This window comes from Serinus canaria, chromosome 3 (genome assembly GCF_022539315.1).
Source record: "Serinus canaria isolate serCan28SL12 chromosome 3, serCan2020, whole genome shotgun sequence".
NCBI lineage: Eukaryota > Metazoa > Chordata > Aves > Passeriformes > Fringillidae > Serinus > Serinus canaria.
Genome location: NC_066316.1, coordinates 46,685,916 through 46,707,456, shown reverse-complemented (window position 1 = coordinate 46,707,456; position 21,541 = coordinate 46,685,916). Strand labels below are relative to the sequence as shown.

Below are 21,541 nucleotides of genomic sequence, written 5' to 3'. Positions count from 1 at the left end.
GCCCATCTCCCAGAAGATTGCTCTCAGTGCTTCCAGCTTCTTCTAAAAGAGTCTTGACAACCAAAAAGCAAAGAACATCAAGGGCTTTCTGAGCCTGTTAAGATTTATGGGCTCATTTGCAACTTGGCAGTGAGAGCTGGCCTCAAATGCATCTCAGCAGAGATACCAAATAGCAACAGCCTCTTAGCCCTCTGTCCAAGAGCTGCCGCCTCCTTTCTGTTCTCAGCCCTTTCCCTTGCTCCAGGGGCTGACAAAGGCAAATAGAAATCCCTGCTTTGGAAAGGGCAAAAGGCCCTGCAGCAGGAGCTCCTGAGCCCCATGTGCTTGTGCTGTGGTGGAACAGGGAAGCACTCCCTGCTTTCTGTGGGGTCCTGGCCAGCAGCAGAGTTCCTCTCAGGCAGTGACACAGCTCTGCTGCTGAGCTGCCCTTCCAACAAAATCCCCATGAGAAAAAACCCTCTGGTGAGAGCAAGAGCCAAGAGAAATCAAGTTCTGTTTAGCACCAAAGTCTGATTTATTTTCTCAGACACTTTCTCAGCAGAGTCCACATTCTATGTATTTTACAAAAAGATTTCTCAGTAAATATGACAGAAATTAAAAGGAAAAAAAATTAAACATTGAGAGGGTTTTGGACAACCACCAAATTCCTGTGCATCCTCAAAGGAAGAGGAGAAAAGTTCATGCACATCTCCAGCAAGCCGAGGGCACCATGTAAAGGCAGTGTGCCAATTTTTCCATGGATTTTTAAATGCTTTGTGTATTGAAATATGTAACATGCCAGACATGAAAATTAATGTTGACACGTACAGTTACATCCTGCTCCATTGCTGTGTGTGTGTTTTCTGGATGCTGCCATCTGGGACTTGCTTTGTTTGGGTGGAAGGCATTTTTCCACTCAGCATCACACTTTGTCTCCAATATTTTTTGAGGCATGTCACAGAGAATTTTTTTCCATAGTTTTGTTTTAACTTCTGGTTTGTTAGAACTTCTAATCCTTATGTAATATGTAGTGGATAAATTTATAAGCCATTCTGACAATCCATAGGACATATGGAAAAAACAGTCATGTTCTGTGAACATAAATCATACCTCCAAAATCCAAATTGCTAGTTCTTGGAGCCAGCCACAGGGGCATAAGAAATTGAACAGACACAGTATACTTATTTTCTGCAGATTCTTCAAACACCATCATCTAAAAAAAAAACCCAATAAACCAAAAACTAGTGGTGGTTTCCAGAGGGAAACAAGTCAAACTATCACAGCTTTCAAAAAATTCATCATGTGATAATGTCACTAAGAGTAAATTACTGCTACGTTTGCAAAAGCAACAGAATTCCAACTTCTCATTGAGGACTGCATTTAATTCCTGCATGGAACTAACAGCCCTGCACTTCAGAGAAATGAGATACTGCAGGGTCAGAGAGCTTGAAAATCCCACCTGAATATTGAAGCATCACTTCTAAGATGACTGGGACTGGGGAAAAAGAAAACAAAACCAAAACCTAAACAAAATAACAACAAAAAAAACCCCACCACGTAAGTAAAACCCAGAAAATGAAGACATTATTGAGAACAAAGTGTTACAGATGAACATTTTATAATGTGTTAAAACATTTTTAAAACATGTCATACTGACATACTTCAACTTTGGTATAGTGCCAAAAAGCCTTCAGGATCAACCTTACTAATTGAATTGAACCTGAAGCATTCGGTGGAATAATGCAGAGATTAGCAGCTTTACAGCTTACTGAAAATCAAACATGTCCTAACAGAACATGGTTTACTGTGTAATTGCATCATGGGGCCACATTTGGTAATTGAGAGTTAAGTCAACAATAGCTTCCTTGTTCAACACAGGAGACACTTTCAACCTTTTTTTTTTTTTTTCCTCTTTAGCATCATCTGGACTTCTGGATTTTTTAAATTACCAGCCCCAAGCCCTCAGTCCACACCAGGACTTACATTGAAGATATATTTTATTTATGCTCTGTATGTCCCTTTTCTGAGAAATGTACCTGTGTCTTCCTTCAGGTGCTCTGGTGCACTTCCAGCCCCTCTGCTGGGGGTTCTGTGTGTGCTCAGCATGGCTTTAGAAGCACGAGGTGTTGCTCTGAAAGCTTGCTGGCAGCAGGTTGGGCTTGAATCAGGTGATGACAGGGACCCAGAGATGCCTTCTAGCAGAGAGCACAGCCCTGTGCTGGGGGATCAGGCCAAATCACCTCCTGTGCTGGCTGAGCAAGCACAGCTCTTTTACAGAAGTCGAACCGTAGGTTAGGACTCTAAAAACACATCCAGTGTTTCAGGGCATTAATGAAAACCTGTGCCATCCTCAATCCAGGCACCAGTGAGCTTCAAATGCTGACCGCCCACTAACCCTGAGCCCTCCTGTTCTCTTTCAGGGGAGGTGGAATGCAATCCCATTGCTGTGGATGACAGCTTTGCCTAGACTGGATCTTGTACTTGTATTCCTGGAGCAGCTGTAATCCTTGCCATAACACCCTCTAAAAACAGGTAGTTAAGCCTCAGAATAAGCCTCAGTTAGTTAAGCCTCAGCATCTTCTTGCCCTGGGACTTGTGCTGATTGGGAATGGTTTGCTCTGGAGGTTTCACAAGTTTCTGTGTCTTTGAATCATTAAAGCCCAGCAGGCAATATCATAGAATCACAGAATTGTTTGAGTTGGAAGGGACACAAAAGATCATGCAGTTCCAACACCCCTGCTGCCAGGGGCAGGGACACCTTTCACCAGACCAGATTGCACAGAGCCCCACCCAGCCTGGCCTTAAACACTTCCAGGGATGGGGCATTCACAATTTCTCTGTGCAAGCTCTGTCTCAACACTCACACAATTAAGAATTTCATCCTAAAATCTAATCTAAACCAACCCTGTCTCAGTTTGAGGCCATCCCCCTGTGTACTGTCACTGGAGTTCCTGATTAAGTGTCCCTCTCTGGCTTCCTTGTAGGCTCTCTTCAGATCCTGGAAGGTTTTTATGAGGTCTCCATGCAAACTTCTCCAGGCTGAACAGCCCCAACTTCCTGAGCCTGTCTTCACAGGGGAGGAGCTCCAGTCCCCTTATCCTGGATACTGGGGTACAGAGTTATGACCTGGCTCATCCCACTGTAAGGATAAGGGGAGCACAGCTCCCTGTGGATGTTTATTTGCTGGGCAGAGGGTGGCCTTGCAGCTGGGGTGGGCCAGTAGTCCCTGTAAGAGGCATTGGGGTAGGCATGGGCTGTCTGGAACAACCCCGTTCTGTTGCTGCGCTCCAGCTGCGGGGGCTGCCCCGGGGGCTGGCTGGGCACACAGCGCTGGGGCTGGGAATCGCCGAGCGGGGCCAGCCGGGCAGGGCACAGAGCTGGGCACTGCAGCAAAAGGCGGGGCTGGCTCTCCAGGGCCTGTTCGTGCTGAGCGCCGAGAGGGAAGGAACGGCTCCCGTGGCCCGCTCCGTGCACACCTGGGCGCTCCCGAGCCCAGCTGCGCTCCGGGCACATCGCGCCTGGCACGGCCGGGAGCGCTCCTCGCTGGAAAGGGCACCTGGGAGAGCCGGGGCGCTGCAAGCCCTGAGGGGGATGAAGCGACAGCAGTTTGTGCCTGAGGGCGGAGCAGGGCTGGGGGCTGTCCGCGACCGCCCTGTCCCGAGCGGTGCATCGGGACCAGCTGCAGCCGTAGGTGTCCTCACGGATGGACACTGCTGACATCTTCTCCAGGAGCGGCTCCGGCTGCGGCAAGCGCCGGTCCAGCCGCAGGTCAGAGCCGGCACTGCTGGCCCATGCACGGAATGTCTGCTCCGAGCAGTTGCCCTGGGAGCGGCCCGGGCAGCAGGAGGGCCCGGAGCAGCCTCTGGCTTCCCGCAGAGTTTCCGTGCAGGCATCGCACGGGGAGCACTGACACCTCTCCTCCTCTTTCCCCAGGGCTAGCGGGACCTTTGTTTTGGCCCTGAGCTCATCAGCAACCGAAAGCTGAGCTTGATGTTGTCTCTCTGGATGGTAAAATTTGCATTTATTGCCATAGGTGCATTTTTTACCTGAAAAGATAAAAGCAAATCAGACAGGAAGCTGTCACTAGCACCAACCTCAATTAATGCACACATCGCTTCTCCCCAGAGCTGGGTGTGACAAAGGCAGAAAAAAGAGGAAGTACTATTTTCAAACTCAGTACTGTTGACTCCAGATTTAAATATTGCTGATATTAATAGCAGGGTGAAGCAGCAGTGAAAGGAAGTCTCAGCTATTTTGGAAGTGTCTGATATTCATGTTTCAGTTCCTGCACTCAGCGGGCTGGGAGGCCTGCTGCTGCAGAAGGTGGCTTTAAAAAATGGCATAGGGACTTACCTCTGAGAAACCTGCATGTTGCTGGGGACTGTCGGGTGGGGAGAGAGGGAAAGTGTTTGGATGGCCATTCCCAAGTGCTGCAGCAGAATCCACTCCACCAGGTGAGAAGTGTGTGTGGGCAGGACAGCCAGCACAGCCAAGTGCCCGGGGGTGCTGTGTGCAGGCAAGGATGGAGGAGCCAGAAACATCTGCTGCTTTTGCTGAGGCTGCAGCCACTCAAGCAGGAGGGGGAAAAGCATCACACCTCAGAGCAGCTCCAAGCCAAGAGCTCACCACACAAAGCAGGACAGCACATTGCAGCGGCCCCTAGCCGAGGGAGAGCACTGCTGGGAAGCAAGGGGCAGCTCACAGGACGGGGAGAAACCCACCATAAGGGCAAGGCTGCCATTTTTTCTCAGGAAGCACTGGCTTTTTGCTGAGGAAGTTACTTAAGGTGGGTCCGTGCCGACCTAATGGATCGTCTGGAGGCATAAACCTGGAAAAGTAAAAGAAGCCTTGGATGGGAGCACATGGCTGTGAGCACATGGCTGTTCCCTCTCAGGGAAGTGTGATTCCCCTGGACACCTCAGCTATTAGGAAACTCAGGAGAGAAGAGAGGTTAGTATGAACACACTGAGGAGCACTCAGCTCAGCCTCGCAGGCGTGTAGAAGAATGAAAACCTTCTCTCAGCAGGGATGGTGAAGGGCCAGAGAGACCAGCTTCTTGTCTCTTCTAGCAAGCTACAGCTGCAGAAACAAAGGGAAAAGTCCTATTTTGTCGTGTAGGTGAAGTAAAAATACTCTCATGGATTTAATTCTGCTTCTCATAGGAAACAGAAATTAAAAGATACCAGCCCTTGGTTCAACATCACAAACTGGACTGGAAAGAAGGAAACCTGGTCATTAATGCTGCCATTCAAGTAGAAATGTTCACAGAAGAGTGACATGGGAGGTTTTAAGACCAAAGCTGAGGGAGTTGGACACTCAAGAAACGAGATAAGAAAAGCTGCTGTAAATTCCTTTCATAAAAAGGCTCATGAATTCTGCTGCTGATGGGAGGTGCTCTGATGCTGGAGGTGACTTGGCCCATAATGTTTAAACTCTATAACACCATCATCTCCTACCTGTTACTGACAAAGGAGTACATGAGTAGTCGCTGCTCGATGAACCATTTCCACTCGGGGTTTTCGTTCTGGAGGTCCCGGTAGTGGTCATTGGAAACAATGACTCCGTCCCTCTCGTAAGCCACTTTCACTATGTAGCGATCGTCATAGCAAACCACCCGCTTGCCCTTCACCTTCCGGGAGGGGGTGTACACCAGGATAGATTGCTTCTCCAGCTCCTCAAGGATGTGCTGATCTGGTGAGGGGATTGGCAGAAGTAGAGGAGGGAAGCAAAAAATGAAAGAGAAACAAATTAACTAATTATGGCCAGGTCTCAAATGTCTGCTAGAAACCCACAGGAATATAAAGATACTTCAGCACTTTAGGAAACTCATGGTGAAATTTTCAGATGTAGTGATATCTAACAGTGGTTATTTGGCAACTTGAAAATTAGGTCTTTTACAAAGAGGTTTTACCTCACCTGTAAATTTTGAGACACCCTTTTTTGATTTTTAAGTCTTATCTGTAAAAGAATGCCTTGAATTCTACAGCAGAGTCTGATACTGAATCCCTGCAGTGCCCTTCTTACCCTGCTAGATGCCAGAAGGCTCATAACCAGCCCTGATGTAAGCTTCACATGGAGATAGATAAAACTTGTGTGATAAAATACATAAATAAACCTCTTTTGCTGCTGTTGAGGACACTCTGACCTCTTGCCATTCCTTCTCTGCAGGAAGGCACATCCACCTCATCTGCAGACACCAGGCTGCTGGCCCAAACCTGGCTGATTCCCAGACAAAATATTTCTCTACAAACCGAGTCTCACTCCCCTCCACAGACTTCTGCTGATGCATTTTCTTCTCCTGGAAGGGGAGCCCACGCACCCTCTGTGTTGGGTAGCAGGCTGACAGATAATAGTCATCCACTAATGAACATCACTGTCTCCTGGCAGGCCTCAAAGGCTCCATAGACTCATTGCAAGCTGACAAACTCCTTCTTTAACCCAGCTTGGCAGCACCTTGTGCTTGTTAAGCAGAAGGTTTAAAGCAGTGTAACAAAGCCTTGTAAGCAGTCTGAGCTGCTCGCCAGGAGCACTGAATGGGGCAATGAATTAATGACTCATTTAAGTTAGGGAAGCCTGATACACAACTTGCTCTGTGCTTTTTACAGGAAAAACAACTGTACTGGGTTCTTCACACAGCCCCTCTCTCCAAACTGCACCTAATGGCTGCCAAATTCCACCAGGATGTGACCCACCTGCGATGGGGCTGTCTTGTCGAGGGGGCTCCTTTCTCCAGAGCGGGACAAAAACCTTGATGTAGGTGTGCCCCCTCTCTCGAAACCAATCCACTGCCAGCTGGATCCCCCAGCAGGAGAACACCTCCTTGTTTCCATGGCTGTAAAGAAAGAGAGAGGATGATGAGGCAAAGCTTTCATCAAGCTTAGAGTTTTCTTGAACTGAGCCAGTAATGAAAAAGGCAAAATAAACAGCTTTTGTGTCATTCACCAGCTTCCAAGAAAACAACTGGCAGGGTGTCCTGGTGGGACAGATCCAAACAGCTCCTCCAGCAGAGCCAAAGATTTATCTGAAACAGTTTGGATGCTTAAAAACAGAGGTGTCCTATCCCCCATTTCTGTGACCCAAGCCTATTCCTTCCATCTGTATCTGGATGGACTTAAGTTCTAAAGTACCAACAAGATCTTAAGCCTTGTCAAACACTTGGCATGCCTTGCCTGAAAAAGGTTTGAGGGCTGAGAGTTTCTTCCTGCACAAGCAGAAACCCATGAGGCTCCTGTGAGAAACAAAATCTGGGAATTTTCTTCTGTGGTAACAGGGCCATTGGAGATTTTAATGGCTGAAGTGGCTGCAGGTATGATCGCAGGTGATCTTTTTTGGAAACATGAGACAAAATAAAGGGGAAGAAAAACTGTAAGAGGCAGGATAGGAAATGTAGAGAACAAAAAAGGGACAAGACATCAGTGGAGATAGCCAGAGGCATCTCAGGCCCACTTTTGCCTTGCTCTAGTTGATGGATATTTTCTTCATTGCACAGAGAGGTAGGAAAGCCCTAAGACAAGTGTTCTAGGAGTGCCAGCAAGGTGACTTCTGAAGAATCCAGTATGCCGCATCAGACAGAAAATAACCTCAAGGAAAACATCTGGGGGTGACATCCTTCTAAATGCCCCACCTTCCCTGAAAGTTCCTACTGCTTGGCATTCACTTATCTGAAATTTGACTACAGCACAGTGTATGTGTAAAGGAAGGTAGCTTGGGAACTGCCTCCCTAAGAGGGAAACTGAAATGAACTGTACACAAAGTCCCAAGTGGATAAATGCCTTCACAGTACCTACAGAATGCTCATCCTTGTCCTTTGACCTTTCTGCATGAAATTGCCAGTCTCACTCAGGCTTTCACCTCTGCAAAAGGCCCTTGGGAACGACTCTCTTGGCTGCTCCACCCCCCTGCACTGACAGACCAGTCAAGGCACAGTCTTAAATGAGTGTCCTACCACCCTCCTAGGGATTAATCTCTAGGGTCTGTCTACACCAGCCTCATAACCAAAGCTGGTTTTACATCCAATAAAAATTTCTGTCCTGAAATGGTCACCACAGATGAAAAATAGCACAATTTGTAGGAAGAAACCTGGCTGCCTATTAAGACCTACCAAGGCAATAGGAAATCATCCAAAACTCTTATCAATACAAATGGTCTGATGTGCTTGGCACAGCTAATCTCCATTTTAGAATGGTTTTAAAGGATAGGATCATTCCAGGATATTCATAACATCATCTGGACTGTTGAATTGGAAGTTTGAGTGACTTTTTCAGACAACTGCCTTTAAAAGGCAGTCTAGATACTTCTTTGATGCCATGACTCAAACAAAGTTCAGCAACATCTTTCTTAAATATTGGCAACTTGTATGGATAATCCTGTGCAGAAAGTGAAGTATTCCAGCATAAGTGGGTCAGCCAAAAGTCTGAGTGGAGCAAGGAAAGTGAGGCACCTGGAACTGCTGCTCAGCATGATCAGCCTATCCAGCTGCTGCTGTACAGCTGCAGCCAGACCTGTGGAGCACCTGAGCAGTCTGTGCACGTGTGGGGGCTGCAGGTCCCCACGGAACAGCAGTGACTGCTGTGCAATGGAACAGGGCTCTCGGAGCTCCCCATCCTCCCTGGGTGGGCACACTCTGGCTCCTGCCTTCCCCACAGAACCCAGGAGTCCATGGACCATAACCCATCCATGATCTGTCATAACTCAGTCTCATCTCTGCCCCTTGCCAGCAGCAGGGTACACTGTGCTTGGGTCACAGATCTGCAGGGCCCATCTCTCAGGAGATGGAGCAGCAGTTTGGCATCTCTGTGACTCCAGCAGTTAATCCATCATCAGCATCCTTTTTAATTTGTGCCATTCCAACTCCTGTGACAGCTAGTTTAGGCAAATCAACTTCTTTTGAAAACTGCAAATGGCCCCTCTCCACGCGGTCATGACACAACCTCAGCCAAAGCTTTGTCAGAAAGGCTGGGAAGGGGCCTCTGTAGCTACCACAGCTTTAAAACCAGGTGGGAGTGCAAGCACTAGAGGAGATAGCAGTGTGCAGAGAATATGGTTATGACACTTCCCTTTTTCTATTAATACAACTCCATTTATTTTTTCCACCAGTCTTGCTCAGCTTCCCATGGACAGGCTGGCTGGTGGTGAGATTTCTCATTACACCTGATGGAAATACCGGGGTACTGAGGTGCCTGATGAGTGAGACTGGTTGAAGGCAGGGTCCTTTTCCATTCAGCTTCCCTGACTGATGGTTGGAGACTGCCCAGCCAGTTGCTTTATTACCCTGGGGCATATCCATCCTTCTCAAAACCTTGCACTCCACAGTGGGCCCTCAGTGCCAACTCCAAAATGCCCCAGGAACAGCAATCCTGAGATATAAACATAAATGCTCGAGATATTTTTCCCCACACAGACAGCTGCCCCTTGGAGCTCTAACTTCTCAATTGTTTAATTCTTAAATTTCTGCTTCTGCTGCACTTCTGCGGTTGTTGGTATTGATGATGATGGAGTTTTCTCCAGCAAGGGAACCTAACAACCCTTTCCCCTGACATCTGCAAACAGTCCTTCTCTGTCAGTCAGCAGCAAAGCAGAGAAATTAAAGCAAGGATACTGAAAGCACTGACCAGGACTACCCCACCAGCCAAAGCCATTCAGCACCACGTTGAAAGGCATCCAGGAGAGGAAAGCAGCTGCTCCCTTTCAGTACCAGCTGAACTGACATCTCAACAGTCTCCTCCACCATCCACAGACTCGATGTCAAGGCAGAGTTTGGGATCTCTGAGAGGAGCTGTAAAACCTCTGCCTTTCTGAAACTTAAGGCTGCTGTGCCAGGAGAGCTGAGAACAGAGCCCGTGGCTCACCATGGGTAAAGCTGACCCCAGCACAGTGACAGGGTGGGGGATCAGCTCAGCCACACTGCCTCAGTGGGTGCCCACTGAGTTTTTTTGCAGAGGCAAGAAAGAGCCCCTGAGGAGGGGCTTGGGTGAAGAGGCAAAGCAGGGCAGATTCTAACACCTGGCTACCAAGCCCATGGCCCAGACAAGGCCAAACAATTTTGCCCTGTTGTGCATTTCCCACTCCTAGCGAGCTGCCTTGAGCAGGGAACCTCTTAGTTTGTCTGGGATTTCTCCCTTCACCCACAAGATGGCATAATCTGCTTAGTCTCCGGTTGTTCTGGATGTGCTTGGCCACTTTTCTCTCTAACCGGTGGGGATGTGGTGTCACCTCATCTCACAGACAGCCAAGAGAAGGAGGAAGCCTTCCTTTGCCCTGTCCCAGCCTGCAGGGATGGGCTTGGCCCTGCTGAGCAGACAGGGAAGTTAACAGAGAAAACAGATGGATAGCCAGTGCATCCTGGCTCCATATTGCTTGGATAAACAGGGGCCAGCTCGCTGCTGCCTTGGGACATCCCATCCACAGGGACATGCCAGGCTCCCCATCTGTAAGAGCACCTTCACAGAGCCAGGGCTGTGCTCAGGAAATGTGATTGGCCAGCATGGCTTGATGCGGCGTTTCCCAGAAACAGAGTGACTGAGGGGGAAATGAATCTATTCCATACAAGCCAACTATCAATTCCCTGATATTTACCTAAAATGGAAGCCAAATCAAAAACCAACAAAAGTTATACAAGCCTGGAAATGTTCCCAGCTTGTATAATTTTTGTGGGTTTTCGATTTGGCTTCCATTTACTTTTGGAGTTTACTAACAAAACAAAGCAGTAAAAGTGTGATATTGTTAGAAACCACAGTCACCTGACTTTATTTCCCCTCTCCTTAGATTTGTTGGGTGGTCTGTCTGTCTGTTCATTGGATTTTTCCAGGAAACATCTCAGGTTTAGAAATCCTAGGTGCCCATTTGGAAAGGGTGGTGAGCTCCAAGGGAGAGACACTGCCACAAAGAGTGGGCAGAGTTTGCCTTAGGGAAGGTCAGAATGCAGATCGAGCCAGTATTTGCATGTGATGTGCATATTCATGGGCATTGAGCCAGCAGCTCCTGAAAAGCTGTGCATCAGCCAAAGAACAGGAATAAGCAATAGTCCAAATGCATCGATGCACCTGAAGGAAAAACACACTTCAAGCCATCAGTTTTAAAAGTCAAGAGCTTCAGAGGAGGAGAGGTGCCTGTCAGGAAACGAGCTTACCTCATGGCCACATTGCTGCCATCGATCACAATGGGCCTCAGGGAATCAGAAGAATCACTCTCATCTTCTCCAAGCCACTTCAGCCCCGCTGTGGTGCTGCACGATCCACGGGCTACCAGCTTTAGCTGGGAAGGCTGAGCCTGCTTCTCCAGAGCCTGAGGTTTGCTCCCCATCCGAATCAGCTCTTTCAGCACATCGTCCTCCAGGGCCTCTTGGCCCAGGTTCTCCAGCACTTTGCAGATGTCCTGCTTACCATAGCCCAGCTTGCAGAAAAAATCCATCTTGCTCTGGTGCGCTTCCACCCCTGCTGCAGAAACTTTTCTGGAGTGTGGTGGTGCTGCTTTGCTAGAAACTGAACTGGCCAGTGCCATTTTAGCAAGCACTTATGTTCCTTTAAGCCTGATGCTCCTCTCTTCCCAGCTGTGTCCCACAGGCATCAGCTTCAGGGAGGGAAAGACTAGCAACAACAAAACACAAGCATTAAGGAAGAACATGCAATTATCTCAGTCCTTTGCCTAGTGCACAGCAGAGACCAGCAGATTAGCTCTTCTCTCTGAGGAGACTGTCCAGCCTTCTCTCAGCATTAAAGCATTTTTCTGGTGTGCTCTTAATTATAAAAGCACCAGAGTGTCCCATGCGATGTTCGTCACTCTCCAAATATTATGTCAGACAGGTGTCACTTGACTTGGTGAGCTGTGCCAGGCTGCCTGTGCGCAGGCTGCATGCGTGAGTTGGTTCTTCAGACTTATCTCACAGGAAATGACACAAAGGGGATTTTCAATTTGCTGGGTGGTTTCTCAGCCCCAGATAAATATCTGTCAAGTTTTACTGGACGGGCTCAGATGCCATAGCAACTTAACAAGTATAGCCAAATTTCATCCAGTGATTTAAGGAAACCGGCTGTTTGCAAAGTATCTGGAAATAGATTTATTTTTTTTATAGTTTCCTCTTTCCTACTACATGTCTGTCTGTGTGTATACGGACATAAATTCTGAAATTCTGTCACTCATCAGTTCTAATGATGCCTGACTACTCTTTTCCTGTTACTTGCTATTTTGGTGAGGGCTTTAGTTTCAAAGAAGCAGATTGTTTTTCTGAAAGCAGTCAGAAGCAGGTGATCCAGAAAGCGGCTTCAATTTCACTTACGTTTAGTGCAAGGTAATTCAGAAATGAGTGTGCAAAAGTAGCAAAAAGCAATTTCATAATCTCCACGTAAATTTCTGGTCTACCCAGTGAATGAAGGTGATGGGCAGCACAGTCAGGGATACCCAGAGCTGCCCAAGCCCAGCAAGGGTGACACAGGAGAACATACAGGGTGACCACTCCTCTGTCAAGCCCAACACCTTCAGCCATGGTTGGCTTGTATGCACTGAAGCATCTCTTGTCACAAAGCTGAAATTACTGGTGCTCCCTGGTTAAAAGCTGTGTCTGGTTCTTCTACCCACCCGAGGGATGTAAGGGTGGCTGTCCCCCCTTTGTGACTGCAGTCAGATCCAGATTTAACTGACCAAACAACCACCTCCGTGCTGAGCCCAGAGCCAGAACCACATCCCAGCTGCCCTTCCCAGCCTGCCAGCCACTGCCTGCCCAGCAGGAGCCACCCCAGGAGCCAGAGGCTGCAACCATGTGGGAGAAGGCATGGAGGTACTGGAAGCAAGGATCTGGGAGAGGGTTCGGAGAGAAGCTCCTCCCTAAGGCATAAGAGCCTTCTCAGGCTGTGGGGAAGAAATCCATGCTGGGTTCAGTTAATTTAAAACTGATTAGTTCAGCAGGAAAACATGATAATTAGTTATAACTTCACCTAGTGAAACTTTGATTTTTACTTTTCTGTGTAGCTTTATAAATTTCAGCAATTCTCTGGGAGAAATCTGGCACTCGATTAAAAATGATGAACATCATCAATAAAATAAAGCATATTTTAAATATGTTATAACTGCCAGGGGAAAACAGTTGCCATGTGCATTTTTCCATCTAAACTAAAGCATTGCTTATTTTAGTCTGTGTGAGTGACTGTTTTCCTCACAGTGCACTCTGTAACTTTTTTTTACATCTAATCCTTGTTTTTAATTCATTGACTAAAAATGAAAATTAAAGTGCTTTTTCATTATTGAAATGTTTTCTCATCTTTGGAACAGCTACTGTCTGAGCTAAAATACATCAATGTAACAAAATAAAGCAGATGCAGTCACATCTGGGCTAGCACCACAGTCACACCTACTTCCAGGTATGCAGTTAGGGGTCTACAAACACTGAAAGTGTGCTACTTCCTTTTTTTTAAATGCCTAGACTTTCAAAAATAAATAATTGCTAATTAAAACTTTTCTTACTATGTCTTCAGATGAAAAGATTTACCACATATTTGATTGCCATTACTATTATTTTCAGACCTGTATTTCTGTCTACTCTGATGGTTTTTTTCTTTTTTCTCCCCCTTATCTTTTACTATCAGAACAATTTCCCATGTTAGCACCACATTGTGTTGCATGGATGTTTGTCCTGGATTTCACCTGAAATGAGGTTCAATTCAATCCTTTAGAATTTTACCAGCTGCAGAGGGGGCAGAGGCCACATCCACCCTGCAGCCTCCAGGACACATGAGCAGGTGCTGGATGAAAGTTGTTCACACAACACATTCCTAGCTCCATCCCAGGCAGCACCAAGCCCGTGGTCCATGTCTGCACACTTTGTTTCTTTTTGCAAGGCTTGGTCCCTCTGTGCAAGCAGTGAATCCTTCTGGCCTGGAGATCCTGGGAAGCGCTGAGCTCCGGGTGGGTGTCTGGGCTTGATGGGATGCAGTATCAGCCATCAGCAGCAGAATGATAATTCTGCAAATTTAACCACTGGATTTCTGCTGCAGTGTGGCCAAACATCATAAATGGGTGACACAGGCACTGCAGGGTTTTCACCACAGAGAGGATAATTTGGAAAAACTGAGATGGAAGCCTTGGTCACAGAAAACATTGAGGTCACGCTTCCCAAGGGGGAATTAAAGGGCAATAAAATCCCTGGCTTACACATTAGTAAACAGTCAGAAGTGTGCCCAAGTCCAGCATGTAGCTGGCTGCTTATAACCAGCATAAAAAACAGGACAAGAGGAGAAATCGTGTATCACAGAGTCCAGATTTTGCTATCACAAACAGGTTGTGAAATTCCATTTATAAACATTATGACCTTCATTTGCAAACTGCCTCAACTTCCTCCTGCCACTTTCCTCCCTTCATCTCAGCTGATCCCACTGGAATCTGGTTTTGTTTTCACTCACTGAAAGCCAAAATCTTCTCATTTCATAGAATAATTTATCCATAGATAATGGTGTGCCCATCCTATGTTCTAACTCAAAAAGCACTCTCTCTGTGTTCTTGTGACTCCTCTTACACACACACACACACACACACAGAGACAGAGAAGAAATGGCTTCAGTCAGATTTCCAAAATTCTATTTCAATTTTAAGATTAGAAAATTATAATTGAGAGCACTTTTCCAAAGAACTGGTTGACTACATCTTGAATGACTTTAGAGAATAATTTTTCCTTCCCTCAGGTATTTGCTCCTCTTCTGACCAGTCAGAGCAGCACCTCCAGCAGCCTCAGGGCACAGAGCCCCAGTAAAGACCGATTTGACTCACAGGGCTCTTCAAAGCCCCCTCAAAGGCCTGCTCTGCCCAAGCAGAGGCAGAGGGGACTCAGACAACCTGGTCAAGGCAGAGCAGGATAAGGTCTTCTCTAAAGTTCATGTGTATGCCAAGCAGCACAGGGAGCACAGCTACAGCTCCCTGCCACCACAGGGCTGCCCCTCACACCTCAGGGCTGGACCACTTGGCCCCTGTCCCTCCTTCACCCCTGAGAATGACACTGCAAACCACCTAAGACTCACAGCCCATTGGAGCCCTGCCATGTGGTGGGGCTGCTCTACCTTCAGAAAAGTAAGAATTTTTATTTTCACAAATGAAAGATGCACATAACTCTTCATAAACTCTTCACAGCAACACCAGACATTTGTTGTCTTGATGACTAAGAAAATATTTGCCTTTTTCTTCCCCACATTCCCTGCCCAGTTTGCTAAAAATAATGAAGCCAAATTCCCCAGGGAGTGAGCTGTGCCCACAGGTAATCCCTCTTGCTCTGTACCTTACCTGGCAGCTGTTCTTTCTGTGGCCCAGAAGTGCTGTCCCACCATCCTCCAGCCAGAAGCTGGATTCAGAGCAGAACCAGGCTCACCAGGAAGTCACCAGCTTGTATTTAGAGGTAAGGCTGATGTAACTGAGGCAAATAAGTGCAGTGAGCAGAACTCATTTTATAGGAAGGTTTTACTTCCTCATTTGGCCAGCCATGCTCTCATATAACCATAGTTTGATAAACTTTCACTTCAGTTTTCAAAAGGAAAAATAAAAAAATAGAAGAGGTTCCCAACACATCTCTGTTCTGAGTCACAGGCAAAAATTAGTCAGACTCACTCCAGCAGGGATGCAGAACACTGGGCAGTGAGAACATTGCATATGAATTCCGGGTCAAGTGAAAAATTTTCCACCAGGGTTGCTGGGCCAAGTTAGCATAGCCTCATTCCCATGCATCTGGCAAATTCCTGACCTCTGGGGAAATGTGGGAAAAATACTTTTTAAAAAATCAACATTTTGCTTAGCACCTGATACTGCAAAGGCTCATTCAAACATTTCCATATCTGAAGGAACCTGCTCTGGGACGTTTCAATGAAATATCAAAATCCAAACAACCCCCTTTAGCCTGCTGGTGCCTCAACTGAAACACTGCTTCAGAGATGCTCAGCCTATCCACAGCAAAGTCTGACAGGCACTTCATGGAAACCTGAGGTGTTCCTCTGCTTTTTCCTTACCTCACTGTGAAGAAATTGTGAAGAAATACACCCAAAATCCAATTTTAGGTAGCAAGATGGGTTGGAGACTCTAAGAGGAGTCATCCTCTGGGACCTTTTGGATGCTTCAGACAGCTCTTGCATGTGCAGTGCCCTCTGCCCTGAGGGATGGCTGGGGTGCCGTGCTGTGGCAGGAGAGAACCTCTGCCACTGTCAGAAGGCAACGCACCAGAGCAGGGTTGACCTTTCCCAGTCAGAAATCCCACTCCCTGCACACTTTGTGGGAGTAAGCAGGGTGGCCAAAGCCTTTGTAGTGGTATCCTGTTTAACCCAGAGTGTTTGCTCACTGCTGCAAGCCTCACCCTCGCTTTTTCCAAGTGATGGTTGCACCTTTACATCACACCCAGACTCCTGGAAACCCTCTGGGAGCCAGGATGCCCTGCTGTTGTGTAAAGCAGGGCTCAGGCAGTCACAGGATAAAGGGGCAGGACACAGCCTCCATCCTACTTCTGGCACAACACTTCCTCTAACCCACAAAGCTGGGCAGGTTAAGGCTACAGAAACAGGGAAGTGTTCCTAGAGCCACAACTAAAGAAACATGCTAGCTCCCTGCTGCCCAGAACAGCTGCGAGAGCAGAACAACCTTTGACTCCTCACTCCTTGGACCCAGAATCACAGCATGAACTAGGCTGGAAAAGACCTTTGAGATCATCAAGTGCAACCTAAACTCCAAACATCCCTGGAGAGGAGGGATCTTCTCTGCTCCATTTAAGCTTTCATAACACCCCACGCCTCATCACAAGACCTCCACTAGCAGTACTACTGGAAAGAAAGTTGCTGCATTATTTTTAACCCAGGCAGGCAACAGAGCAAAGCACACTGCACTGTGTGGTATTTTAACCCCTACTTCTCAGTAAAATGGGGGTTTTACCACCTGAATAGGAACAAACTAGAAATTATAAAAAGAAAAGATAAGCCAGTTAGATAAAAGGAATCTCATTTCTATTGAAATGACCATGCCCATCTACTGCAAAAAGCCATGAGCAAAAGATTTCAACATCATTCAAATTGAAAGCAGCCAGGAAGACCCTCTGCTAGTTCCTGAAACCTGTTTACTGAGGTGATCACCAGCTACCAGAGAGAAGACCATGAGAAATAACTCAACTTTTCAGATGGCCTCACACCCTTTCACTCAGCAGCACAGACACACGTTTGAGCATCAAAGGCTGTGGCTTTGTAGACGTTTCCTTTCTCTGCTGTGCTCCCTTGTGCTGACAAGCATGCTGAGTTTTCCCAGCAGATTTATTGCTGCTCAAGGCCATTGTTATGCTGAAGAGGGAAAGAGCTGCAGCAGGAGAAGTTTTCAGAGGGGAAGATCTCCCCACCAATGGATGTTTCAGTGCTGAGGACTGAGGATTTACTGATCAGTGTAACAACTAGACCTTTACCAGAAAGAATCACCATCAACCTCAAAGAATCACCTCAAACCTCAACAAGCAGCCTTGCTGCAGCTGCTCCTGGAGGCTACGGAGTAAACCAAGCACGACTTTGAAGAAGGCTCCCTGTGCAAAACCTCTTTCCTGGTGATGTTAGACTCCTGCATGGAAAAACCACTCTCTTGAAACTGGTGGAACACCTCAGGTGTTTTGGTCTACACACCTCAGTGAAGTATTTGCTTTGCTAAAGGAAACACTCACTATTGCATCAGCACAAGAGAGAAACATTATCAGCCTCTTCCTCATCTGAAAAGTTTACCTGCTGTCTACCAAACAAGCATGTGGCCACAGCAACACAGTGGAAATTCTTTAGCCCCTAACCAGCAGAACACAGCCAGAATAAAGCATGTGCTAAATCAAATGTAGATCTATTGCCAGGAATATTTTTAATAATTGTGGAACTAATATATTCTCCATCCTGCTTCAAGTGAGAGTATTTCCCTGCTCCCTTCAGGAAGGCTCAGGTCAGACCCTCAAGCCAAGCTCTCTCAGCAGTATAAGCATAGCTATAAGCTATGCTCCTGATTTTAATTACAATTTTTTACAATTGGGAGAAATCTGGATGTTTTCTGCCAGTGAACTTCTTTCCCTGTTGGAGACACTGAAAATTTTGACTTGGAGACAGGTGTTCACCCCAAAAGCCTGCATCACTAACTTAGCAGGTCCTACTAGAGTACCAGCTCAGTTCCTGACAGACAATCTTGTATTCACACTGGCAGAAAGCCACTATCTTTAGAAGAGGTATGTCTACATGTTTGCCAAAATGACCACCTTTCCTGCTTCCCCAAAACTCTGCCACTGTAGCAAGCACTCCATCTGACCACAGAACAGAGAGAACAAAAAACAGGAAAACCAATTCCAATAATGCAAACAATGGTAACTTCTTGGAAAATTGCAACCCCATCCACAATGTCTGATGTAGCAGGATCCCTACTTGGCTGGCCTAAAATATCTATTTTTCCTCCTTTTATATAACAAGATACTGCTATGAGTCAAGTTGTTTTCCACCGGACTTAAAATAAAAAAGTACCTTTTACAGAGTCAGAAAGTCCCAAACAAGTTTCAAGTTCAAAAGTTTACTGCCGTTCAGGTTGAGATTTCAGAGGGCTCTTGGAACTGTCTTTCAGCTTCAATGATTTATTGTAAGCTCATAAGACCTAAACCAACACACAGTTTGCTGGTACCTTTTAACACAGCTACCACATTTAACCAAGGTGATAGTGGCTTGCTCACTGAGAAAAAGCACATTCCATCAGTGGCCAGACCAAGCGTTTTACACAAAAATACCACCCTGAAGCAAGTATTTACACAAATCTGATGGAAATTTAACATTTTTCAAATTGCTTGCACCTCCTCTGTGTGCAATAGGTGACTGATAGAAAAGGAGAGACATTACCCACGCTCCAGGAAGCTTAAAAGCAAAACCTGTAATCCTGTTGCTAATAACATACAAGTTTTACATGAAAAAAAATCAGGCTACAGCAGGTTGAGAAGGACAAAGATAACAGCAGCAACAGAATCAGAAACTGTTCTAAACTTCTTGGAAAATTTAAAAATGCTTGTCCAAATAACTAATAGATGAGGGGAGTGGGGGAGAATTTGGTTTGGTTTGCTTGTGTGGTTGTTAGGGTTGGGTGTGGTTTTGACAAGTGGAAGGAAGCAGGTAGAGCTTTATCTCCAGAGAGTCCAGGGGTATCACGACCAGGTTTGGGTAACTCCCATCCTGCAATGCCAACCACTTGGACACAACATTTATGCTACTTCCTCTGACTTGTGTGAGGTCCATGAGATTAGAGAGATCTCTGTTGCAACCTACCCTCCCTCTCACTTGCCTTCAGTGCTCTGCTACCAGATCCTATTCATAACATGGTTTTGGCCAAGTCCACTCCTAGTCTAGGACTCAAACTCAAGGGATCTACCAAGAATTAAAAAACTTCAACATGTGAGAGCAAAATAGTAACAAACTTACTCAAATCCACAGAATAAAACCGTTTAGAGTCTACATCACGTTTTTAAGCTGTTGTAGGTAAAGGAATCCCATAGAAAACTCTGAGGAGCTGGTTTTTAAGCCTTTAACCACTGAACAGAGCCCTAAAACATGAGGTGTTCCCCTTCAAACAAGCATCAGCTAAGTCAAAGTGAAGAAGTTGATGCTTCTGCTACACTTTCAATGCTACTTTCAACATCATGGAAGAAGGTTTTTGGTTCTGTTTTTCAACTACCACAAGCACCAAAGGTCAATAACAAAACTGAGGCTGGAGAAAGCACTGACGAAAAGAAAATGACAGGGAAGTGTGACTTCTCATTAGATTAAAACAAGTCAACTCTTCAGCTCCCAGATAATAAAGTCCTATCCACTCCAACACCTCTGGCTGGACAGGTACAGTAGGAAATGTTTGTGGTTCCAGCTTGTTCGTGCCATTCCCAGGAGAACCACATGTACACGACCATAATTTCCAATGACAGGAGGAGTAAATCCCATCTAACCCAAGTGCTTTGCTGTCTATGTGCCAGGTGAACTGTGACCCCTCCAGTGTCAGCAGACTAGCCTAGAAATGCAGCCCTAAAATTAAGTACTTGCCCCCAAATTGGGAGCTTCTATACTGTCATTTAATCACCTATTAATATCACCTTATTTTTGAACATCCACATTTGAAAGCTTCCTCCTAAAAAATACAAACGGGTAATTTCACTAATCTGAAGGTACTGTGCATTTTTAACAGCACCAAGGCATACTGAAAATCAGAAACTCGAAACCTTTTGGATGCATTGATTTTTTAACCCTTAGTTCTGAAGACTCTTTGGCCAACAATGAAAATGGACTATTTACTTCCATATACTACTTATTTAAACTTTCAGGTGTTAAGGATTTATCTGCTGCAAATAAAAGAAAAGCCATTTCTGCTGTAGAAAAGTGAGCACATTCACCTGAAATAGGGTGTTTGTTTCTAAACACTGGTAAGTCCTCTCTGTTCTACAGGTGGTTGAGGGCTAGCTGAAGCCTAGGAATGGCTGCTGAAACTCTGTAATGTTAAGTCACAACGCTCAAACAAGAGGACCTGTGATGTTCAGCAAGAATCCAGCATTCTCTCCAGCTGGAAGCTTTAGTTTGTTTCTATGACTGCCATTTCCTAAAGAAAGCAAGAACACAACTGCCTCACTATCTCCACATCCTTGTCAAATCTGGCCAGTGCTTCTTCCAAGTTAAAAATGTTGTATGGAGGACAGCAGGACTGAGAACAGTAGGACAGTGCAATCCTTGTTTCTTTAACAGAGCAGGACAAGAGCAGGAAGGAGCTCGAGACAACCTACTGCCTCCATAGCACTACTCCAAAGGTACCATCACCTGACCTAGTACAGTTCCTTGGAGTCTTGTTATGCCCAGACAGAAGGCAGAAATTTTCTTGACAGGAATAGTGAGCAGTCCTCAGCCCCAGATCCCCCGGGAGACTTCCAGCAACAGGCTTCCCTTTTACCTCTCCTCTGGGACAGAGGGCTCTTGCTCAGACTCTGCAAGGATGGCATCAGCCCCTGCAGGGTCTCAGGCAGTTAGAAACGTTTTGCCAGGAGACAGTTATGGAAGCCCAGGATTTCTAGTTCTGAGCTTTGAAGGACACAAAAGTAAGAGTTTCATCATGAGGCAGCTTCTTAGCCAAGTACACTTCCTGTATTTGGTCAAGCCCACTTTAAGTCTTGGACTCAAGCTCAAGACTACAAAGAACTAAGGAACTATAATGCAAGACATCAAAATAGGTCTCAAACTTAAACTTACTGAAATCCATATAATAAAACAATTTAGAGTCTACATCACATTTTTAAGCTGTTGCAAGTAAAGGAATCCAATAGAAAACCCTGAGGAGCTGGTTTCTAAGCCTTCGGCTAAGGAACAAAGAGCCTCGAAGCATGAGGCATTCCCCTTCAAACAGGCCTCAGCTACGTCAAAGTGAAGAAGCTGCTTCTGCTACAGCATTTTCTATGTTATTTTCAACATTACAGGAAGGTGGGGGTTTTTTTGTTCTGTTTTCTAATTACAACAAGCACCAAAGATGTTGGACTCCAGCTTTGTTTTTACCAAAGCAAAGGGCAAATGGTGCTGGAAAGCACAGTCCT

The 21,541-nt window shown here is 46.1% G+C and overlaps 1 protein-coding gene across 1 annotated transcript; it reads right to left on the bottom strand.

Moving 5' to 3' along the window:
* Positions 1–534: 534 nt before the first annotated feature.
* On the bottom strand, positions 535–15,320 carry ZC3H12D (zinc finger CCCH-type containing 12D). Its single transcript, XM_018917106.3, has 6 exons — positions 15,241–15,320; positions 11,108–11,564; positions 6,672–6,811; positions 5,436–5,670; positions 4,701–4,807; positions 535–4,025 (listed from the first exon to the last, which is right to left on the bottom strand). Exons 2-6 carry the CDS (start codon positions 11,476–11,478, stop codon positions 3,049–3,051), a joined length of 1,830 nt encoding a protein of 609 aa, XP_018772651.2. The 5' UTR covers positions 11,479–11,564; positions 15,241–15,320; the 3' UTR covers positions 535–3,048.
* Between the last annotated feature and the right edge of the window lie 6,221 nt (positions 15,321–21,541).